The following is a 9,625-nucleotide window of genomic DNA, read 5'->3' as shown; positions in this document are numbered from 1 at the left end:
TTATTATACTCATCCAGGAATTTATTTGCTTCTGACTCATTTTCTGATTCGTTTTTGAGGAAGGTACGGTGACTTTGGGTATAATTTCCTAGGGAAAAATGATAGGATTATAAATCAGAACAGAAAGGGTACTTTGAAATCATCTAGTTCAATCTCCTTAATTTGTTGTTCAATTATGTCTGACTCTCTGTGACTCCATTTAGGGTTTTCTTGGCAAGGATACTGGAGTGGTTTGCCATTTCCTTCTCAAGCTCATCTTACAGGTGAGGAAACTGAGGCAAACAGGATTAAGTGATTTGCCTGGGATCCCGAAGTCAGTAAGGTCAGATTTGAATTTAGGAAAATGAGTCTTCTTGATTCCAGTCTGACATTCTATACACTGTGCCACCTAACTGATGATTCTACAGAGACAGAAATCAAGGCCCAGAAAATACCTAAAGTTATTCATCAAATTAGTGACAGTGTCAGGACTAGAACCAGTCAGACCAGTGCTCTTTCCATTATGCCTCTGGGAAAAATCCTCCTCTGGCCTTTCCTTCTACCCCCTATCTAGCCCTCTTGGTCTTTAGTCCTACTTGAATTCTCAGTTCTCCCCATCCTGAGCAGTGAGAGGAACTGCCCACAACAGTAAAATAGAAGTATGGAAGACCCAAGGGGTATAATCCAGTGTCTGCCCATAGTCATGGGACTTTCACCCTGGGAGGCTGCATGCCTTCTCACCAATCAGAACACACCCCATCTGTGTGACCTCACAGGTATAAGTCAGTTAAGAACCTGGAACTCACAGGGAAGGAATTTCTGAAATACCTCTTTGCCCATACTGGGATCAATGCAGGAAAGGGAAGTTTTTCACTTAAGGCCTAAGGATGACCAGAGTAAGCCATATGTCTGATCCCTGCTCAGATTCCCAGGGAATAAGAGAGATCCTGGAGTCAGAACTGTACCAGAAATTTGGAAGATATTGAGCCCTGCATCTGTGTCCCATTACCTTTTGGATTTCTCTTTTCATCTATCTTGATTTCATGAGAAGTTTCAAAGAACTGAAGGTGTTCATAGAACTTGGAAAATAGAAAGCTAAGGGTCAAGAATGTATATGAAATCTATCTTCAGAGTGTTGGATTTGGCATTAAGATGACCTGACTTCAAATATTGCTTCAGATACTAGCTTATGTAAGCTTGAACAAATTATTCTCTCAAAAACCAAAAACAACAACAAAACCAAATTACTTCCTCTTAGCTTTAGCATCTTCATGTGTAAAATGGGAATAATAGCATCTACCACAGAATTTTGTGTGAGGATTTTGTAAGATAATATTTATAAAACACTTTGCAAACCTTAAACGGCTATGTAAATACTAGCACTTATTATTATTTAAGTATTTGAAGATCTGTCATATTGGAAGAAAATTTGAACTTAATTGATCTCAGAGAGCTATAGATAGATTCTGTGGAAAGTCAGATTTGGCCTTAAAAAGGGGAAAAACTTTCTGCCAAGTAGTGCTACCTAAAATGGAATGTGTTGCCTCAGAATATTTCTAATTGGCAGGGAGACTGAAGGGGATTTTTGCTCAATTGCAGGTTGGATTCATTGATATCAGAAATCTCTCCTGAGATTTTAGAGGACTGTGGTCTAATAACAATGATTACAACAATTTAATTCAGCAAACATTATTAGGCATCTACTGGGTATTGAACCCTATGTAGGTGTAGGAAATAACAAATATAGGGGAGAAAGGGAAATGGAAGTGTTACTGATTTCATGTGGGATAGGACAATATACTATGGGATTCAACAGAACAATTCCTATGCTCTGTCATCAGATTTGTCCCTAGCTTTATTGACCATTAGAGGAGAAAAGAGAGCTGTGATGAGATGGAGCATGTTGTAGACATCTCAGTCTGAACATAGCTTCATCTGGTACATATAGGAAGGTATAATGAGAAAATCCTTATCATTCAGTGGAATGATCAAAAAGTCACTTGTGTGTGTGTGTTTCACTAAACTGCATTTAGCTATTGTCTATGAGGATGAGTCAATCTCTTTAATAGGGAAGTGTTTTTGTCACTGCTGCTCATTGAAAGAAGGCACTTTGAGGGAAAAAACAAGATCTGTAAAGTGAAAGGATGGTTAAGAAGATGGTATCTGACAGGAAAACACTGTAAAACATTGGTGTAAAACAGCACTCCTATACCAAGATCAACTGAATAACTTAGCTATTGTCAGCTATACAATGCTCCGAGACGATTTCAAAGGACCCAAGAGAAAAAATGCTATCCATTTCCAGAGGAAGAACTGAGTCTCAATGCAGATCGAAATACACTATTTTTTACTTCCTGTAATTTTTTCATGACTCTGTTCTCTTTGGGTAAAATTTTTCTATTATTGAACATGTATAACCTATATCAAATGGTTTACTATCTCAGGGAGAGGGAAGGTGAGAGAGTCAAAATTTGGAACTCAAAACAATTTAAAAATAAACATTAAAAACTAAAGGAAAATTTTAATTTAAAAAAAAGTTGGTAGCTGAGAAGGGAGTTTGGATTTCTAGACCATTAACATAAAAGAATGATGGGCTCTTGGCTAGGGATATAGTACATCTAATGATGATTGGTTAAACATAAACAATTACAGGAATTTTATAAGTCTAGATGATTTTTTGCTGAAAAGGGAGATAGAAGGAAAATGCCACTTCTCTAAATCTACAAATCCTGTACTCACTGAACCATGAGGAATGGCAGCTATAGCATAGGAAGAATAGCAATAGAGGTGCAAGGGAAAAAGCATTTATTTATTGCATCATGCTCAGTGATATGAACAAACATTATCTCACGATCCTCACAATAATCCTGGGAAGTAGGTGCTGCTACTATTTCCATTTTACATTTGAGAAAACTGAGGCAGAAATTACTCAGTCACACAAGTAGTAACTTGTCTGATACTATTTGGCCGTGTTCCTAGGTCAGTGATCTGTTGTACTAGCTCGCTGCCTCTCAATGGGAAGGACTGGAGTAGCATATATTTACATAGAAAATATATTCATATGAGGAAATCCACATGAAATAAGGGTAATGGAAAAGGGGTCTCATGCACAGAAGGATTTGCTTTTCAGTTGGCAACACAGGTGGAGACAACCCTGGGAAGATTTATTTAGCATGCAATCTCTGAGTGAGGCAGTAGATGGCACTCTGAGTTCAAACTGAGCTCCTCTGTGTAGATGTGACTACATGGATGTAGGTCCATGACTCCAAGAATTAAAACAAAACTAAACTAAACTGCTTTTTTTTTTTTTTTCCCCCAAATCGGCTATATCATCCAAGTCTATTTACATAGGATCCAGAAGCTTAGACTAGATAGTCTTCTGCTACTAGGAGCTTATAATTAATAAAAAAAGATTAAAATGATAAGTTTTTCTCACAATTACAATCTCAGATCGCCTCCCTAGAGACATATGAAACCTATTATTTTAGATGAAGTTCTATCCATTTAGGTGTGTGTGTATTCCAAACTATCCATTGACATCCTCTATTGTAATCACTCCATATGCAATTAATATACAAACAGGTATGTGCTGGTAAATGTTAACTGACCTTCTGATGGGAAAAGTATAAGGACATACTTTAAAATTTAATCTTCATGATTAACATTTTCCACTAAATGAACAAAAAAAAAATTTTAACTCTGAAAAACAAATCCCTCAATAGATAGATTCATAGTCTGGCAAAACAAATTTCCATATGTTCCAAAGTTTAAGCTGATCATCTCACTGTCAAGAGATAAGTGTTCTTGTTTCATCTTCATTCATGTGGATCCATTTATCATTGTATTAAACAGCTTTCTAAAGTCTTCCAAAGTTGTTTTTCTCTATAATGTTATCATTGTATAAATTGTTTTGTTTCTGCTCAATTCACTCTGCATCATTTCATGAAGATCTTGCCAGTTTCCTGTGAAATTGTCCATTTCATCATTGCTTAATGGCATAATGGTCTATTACATTCATATTACAAAATTTGTTTAGCTGTTTCTCAAGCGGGGTGAGGGGGGAATATCTACTTACTTTCCAATTTGTAGTTACTATGAGAAGAAAAATGCTACTATAAATATTTTTGCACATGTAGATCTTTTTCCTTTTTCTCTGACTTTTTTTGGGGGGGGGTAATAGATCTTTGAGAGTAGAGAGAGATCACAGAGTTTAGTAGCTTTCTGAAATAGTTCTAAATTGCTTTCCAGAATGACTGGACCAGATCACAAGTCCATTGTAAACTGATCATTAGAAAAATGCTAATGAAAGAAAGTCTGAGGTTCCACTTTACCGTCTATCTGACTAGCAGATGATAAAAGAGGAAAATGACAAATGTTGGAGAGGCTATGGGAAAACAGGGCCACTAATACATTGTTTAGGGAGGAGTAGGGGGCAGCAATATAACAAAGAGTAATAGTCTCATGATTGGGAAGGTTAAGGTGTTCCAGTGGATACTATAGTTGAAAACAAAAATTGAAGGTTTTAATTGTCTAGGCTTTCTTCTGCTAGTATTCTGTCTATTCTAGTTCTTGAGAAAATGTATATAGCTCAGACAGACTGAAGCTATTGTCTGTTATTACTCCTTGAGATCAACAAAAGGACAAAGAAGATTAAATTTCTTTCCCCTTTTCCCCTGTGCTTACAACTGGCAGGCATTTTCTATACAGTTTAAGCTTTAAAAAACAAATAGACCATGCAGACTGGAAGAAATCTCAGCAGGATTGGAAAAGAACAAATATTTCAGTTTTCAAAACAGAGAGAAAAAGCCATGAGTCAGTGACTTTGTTCTCATTCCTAAGAAAATTTTATAATATAAAAAGAATGGTTTTTCTCTCTACATCCCAAATCTAAAAACAAAAAAGAAGGGAGAAAGACCTGGATTATGATGATTGTATGAGATGATGGAAATGTATGGATGAAAAGAGATGTTATAAATGTAGAATCATCAGACTCTAAAATCTGGTTGGAGTTGTGAACTTAGGAGACTGAAAAGATGGTAATACTATTAGCAGGAATAGGAAAATTTGTCTGAATGTCAATATCTAGTAGGAGGTTGCTAATAACAAAGGAAATGATCTGTGGATTTAGAAAAGGAAAGAATGGTTACAAGCAGCCAAATAGGTTTCTTCTAGAACAGGTTATGACAGATGATTCTCATTTCCATTTTTGACAGTGTTAATAAGAGACTGGCAGATCAGGGAAATGCTATAAATAGCTTACCTAGATTTTAGCAAATCATTTGACAGATGCTCATGCTATCATTGTGGAAAAGATGGAGAGATGTAAGACAGACAATAATGCAATTAGATGAATTCAGAACTGGTTAAATAGCTGCTCTCGAGAGTACTTATTAATGACTGGATATCACCTTGGGATAAAGTCTCCAGTGGAATATTCCAGGAATCTGTTCATGGCTCCAAGTATTGCATAAAAGCTCAAGTGGAAAGTTTATTAAATTTGTAGATATTTCAAAACCTAGGAGAGATAGTTAATACTTTGAATAATAACAATCTGGAAAGAGTTCAGATTTCATCTAAGAAGATGAAATTTAATATGGAGAAAATTATATTTGGGGGTTAGATTTGAGGACCTTGAAAGTCTAAGTCTCTTCTATACATTTCTTATATTCTGCCTTTATAGCTATTTAAATTTGTGTCATGAGAGGATAATGACATAATGGAAAGATCATAGGATTGAGAGACAAAATTTGGGTTTGAGTTCTGGTGGGGGCTTTTTAGTACCAGTGAAAAAGCTAGAGGTTATACTTTAAGGCAGTGAAAACAGTATTTTTGATAGAGAGGTGGGGGACTATGGGATCAGAATGTTGTACTCTTTTTCAGATTCTCTTGTTTGTTTTTTGTGTTTTCCTTTGTTGCTATTAAAGATCCAATCAGGTGAGGAGTCTCAATGTGAAGAAATTGCTTGAGTGAAAAAAATCAGGAAAACTTTAATAAAATGGGTCAGTCAAGAAATCCAGATTTGAATCCTTCATCACGATGTGTATGACTTTGGGCAAGCTTCTTTTAAAAGTTTCTCTAATAGTAAAATACTCTCTACTTCATAGGGTTATCTAAGGACAATGCTTTGAGCTGGGCATGGGGGAAACTGTCTCTGATACCTGCTATAGGGAGGTGGTGATTACTGGTAGATTGCTGGAGACTGGGAGTTTTGAGCTACAGAAAGCTAAGCCACATTGTCTAGCATTCATATGGTGATCCCTGGAGAGGAGGGAAGACCTCCAGATTGCATAAGGAGAGATGTATCAGCCTAGGTCAGAAACTTAGCAGGTGAAAATTGAGTTGAAGAATAGCCCTTACATTTCCAGACTGAGTGGCATAGGAAGACCCAGGTTTTTAAAAAATTTTTATTTTTAATAGCTTTTTATTTTTCAAAATACATGCAAAGATAGTTTTCAACATTCACTCTTGCAAAATCTCACGTTCCAATTTTTTCTACCTCCTTCCCCCTTCCTCCTCCCCTAGACAGCAAGTAATTCAATATAGATTAAATATGTGCAATTCTTCTAAATATATTTGTACATTTATCATGCTGCACAAGAAAAATCAGCTCAAAAGGGGGAAAATGAGAAAGGGAAAAAACAAGCAAACAAAGACAAAAAAGGTGAAAATACTAAGTTGTGATCCACATTCAGTCTCCATAGTTCTCTTTCTGGATACAGATGGCTCTCTCCTTCACAAGTCCATTGGAATTGCCTTGAAATCATCTCGTTGAAAAAAGCCACATCTATCACAGTTGATTATTATGGGCCAGAACTCTGAACGCTGAAACAAGGACTCTTACAAGGTGTTGTCAGTGGAATTGATGAAGACAATAGTTATCTAGTTTAGCATGGTGCTTAATAGTTGTCTAATTCAGTACATGTACTTAGTACTTAATATAGTTCCACAAGATTCACACCTATGATAATGTAATTATAGTGGAGTATATAACAGCCAGCAAGGACTGGATGAGATTCATTCCATCTTCAGTCAGGCTCCTGATGGCTCTCCTGGGGGACCGAGGGACTCAGAGACACATTCATTCCATCGTCCACCTTTGTGGTGGCTGGAGGCTGAAGCACAAACCCTCCGACTCAAGAGATTCATTCATCCCATCTCACACCATCGTGGTGGCAGGACTTTCCTCCTTAACTTCTCCACTGAAACCAAGACTTCGGAAGGCCTTTAAGAAATCTGGCCCGGGCCCCAGGCAAGGAAACTAGATTGTGAAGGAGACAATAAAGAATTTGGACTTTAACACCTGGCTATTCTTGTGGTGATTAATCTGCTGAAAGGAAGGCTGCTCCAAGACCTCCAGAAAACCAAGGAGAACATTACAGTTGATCATCACATAATCTTGTTGTTGCTCTGTCCCATATCCTCTGGGTTCTACTCATTTCACTTAGCATCATTTCATTTAATTTTTTTCCAGGCTTTTATGAAATCATCTTGCTAATCATTTCTTATAGAACAATAATATTCCATTACTTTTTTATACCATAACTTATTCAGCCATTCTCCAACTGATGGGCATCCACTCAATTTCCAGTTCCTTGCCACTACAAACATTTTTGCACATGTGGGATCTTTTCCCATTTTTATGATCTCTGCGGGATACAAAGTCAGTAGAGACACTGCTGGATCAAAGGGTATGGACAATTTTATAGCCCTTTGAACACAGTTCCAAATTGCTCACCAGGATGAGTGGATCAGTTCACAACTTCACCAACTCCATCATTAGTGCCCCAGTTTTCCCACATCCCCTCTAACATTCATCATTTTTTTGCCTGCCATCTTAGCCCATTTGAGAGGTGTGAAGACAACCTTAGAATTGCCTTAATTTGCATTTCTCTAATCAATAGTGATTTAAAGCATTTTTTCATATGACTAGAAATGGCTTTAATTTTTTCATCTGAAAATTGTCAGATCATATCTATTCTTGTAAATTTGAGTCAATTTTCTATTTTATTTACTTAATTCTCTGTATATTTTACAAATGAGAACTTTTAACACTCTCCTGTGGCTAACCTGGTCAAAGAGACCAGTGTTACTGGATGGAAGAGAATGTATGAAAAAAAATGGAAAAGATTGCGGGGAGGCAAGTTACATCCAAGCTCTTAACTTTAAATAGAGGATTTTATATTTGATCCTGGATGTGACAGGGAGTCATTAGAGTTTATTAAATAGGAGAATGGCATGGTTAGACTTGTACTTTAGGAAGATCACTTAGGCAACTGAGCAAATAATAGATTATAATCATCAAGACAGAACAACTAGAAAACTTATGCAATAGTCCAGGTGTGATATTATCCAGGTAAAATAGACTAGACTTGGCAACTATTTGTTTATTAGAGGGTGAGAGGAATCAAGTATGATACCTAAATCATAAGTCTGGGTGTCTAGGAGGATTGGGAGTATTCTCATTAGGAAGAAAGGTTTTCTTTTCTTCCTGGGAGGAAAGATGACTTCAGTTTTGGACATAATTAGTTCAAGATGTTGACATCCAGGTGTAGGACATCTAGTTTGATGTGTGCAATAAACAGTTAAGAGATACTAGACTAAAGGTCAGCAGAAAGGTTAGAGCTAGAGAGGCAGATTTGAGAATCATTAGCATAGAGATGATAATCAAAACCATGAAAGCTGATGGGATCACCAAATGAAAATATGGAGAGTGAAAAGGGTACAGGACAGGGCCCTTTGGGATACCCAAGATTAGCAGACATGATCTGGATGAAGATCTAGCAAAGTTTATTGAGTTGTCTAATAGGCAGAAAACCCAGGGATAGTAGTGTCCCAAAAACTTAGAGAGAAAAAAGAGTATCAGGGAGACGAGGGTGATTGGCAGCATAAAAAAGTCAAAAAAGGATGAGGACTGAGAAAAGGTCATTAAATTTGGCAATTGAGAGGTCACTGGTTGAAGAGTTTTGGTTGAATCAAATCCAGTTATATCATCGAGAATTCAGAAGTGAAAGGGATGAATATTTTGAGGATGAGAAATGGGCATGTTTTCAGGCATCAAGGAAGCAGCCAATAGACAAGGAGAAATTAAAAAGTGAGGGAGTAGGGACAGACAGGTAATCTACTGTAAAAGATAGGATGGAATGGGATCACCTATGCAGGTAGAGAGCCTTACAGGTACTAATCTCTGCCACTATCTCCACCTTGGGCACTAATGTGGCTTGGCCATTTCAGGAGGAGACAGGAATCAAGATAAGAGCATCTGTGAGGCAAGTAGAAGAGGAGAGTAGAATTCTTGATGAAAACTCAGCTTTTTCCAGGAAAATGAGGGGGATATGGAAATTTATGGAAATTTTGTGGAGGGAAGAAAAGTTGGAAAAGCTGCTCTGCAGTGAAGGTCCAGTTAAGCTTATGTAACAAATTTGTAGTGGATTGTCAGCATAGTTTTTTCTCCACATTTATTCTGCTATATATTGAGTATGACAATGGATTATGACCCTGGACAGTTACTTACCTCTGTTTGCCTCAGTTTCCTGAGGCAACTGAAAAAGAAACTGGAAAAGGAAATGGCAAACCACTGTGGTATCTTTGCCAAGAAAACCCCAAATGGGTTCATAAAGAATTGAACTATACGGAAATGACTGAACAA

The 9,625-nt window shown here is 37.0% G+C and overlaps 1 protein-coding gene across 1 annotated transcript in view; it reads right to left on the bottom strand.

Annotated features, from left to right (window-relative positions):
• Positions 1–6,369: 6,369 nt before the first annotated feature.
• LOC127560404 (angiotensin-converting enzyme-like) overlaps positions 6,370–9,625 on the bottom strand; it is a 42,820-nt gene continuing 39,564 nt past the window's right edge. Inside the window, exon 25 of the mRNA XM_051994955.1 lies at positions 6,370–7,237. Within this exon, the coding sequence (XP_051850915.1) occupies positions 7,167–7,237 (71 nt within the window). The 3' untranslated portion in view covers positions 6,370–7,166. The remainder of the gene's footprint in view (positions 7,238–9,625) is intronic.

The sequence above is a fragment of the Antechinus flavipes genome, chromosome 4 (assembly GCF_016432865.1).
Source record: "Antechinus flavipes isolate AdamAnt ecotype Samford, QLD, Australia chromosome 4, AdamAnt_v2, whole genome shotgun sequence".
In the NCBI taxonomy this organism is placed as follows: Eukaryota; Metazoa; Chordata; class Mammalia; order Dasyuromorphia; family Dasyuridae; genus Antechinus; species Antechinus flavipes.
The sequence above is the reverse complement of the archived record's forward strand: the minus strand, read 5'-3'. Positions and strand labels throughout refer to the sequence as shown.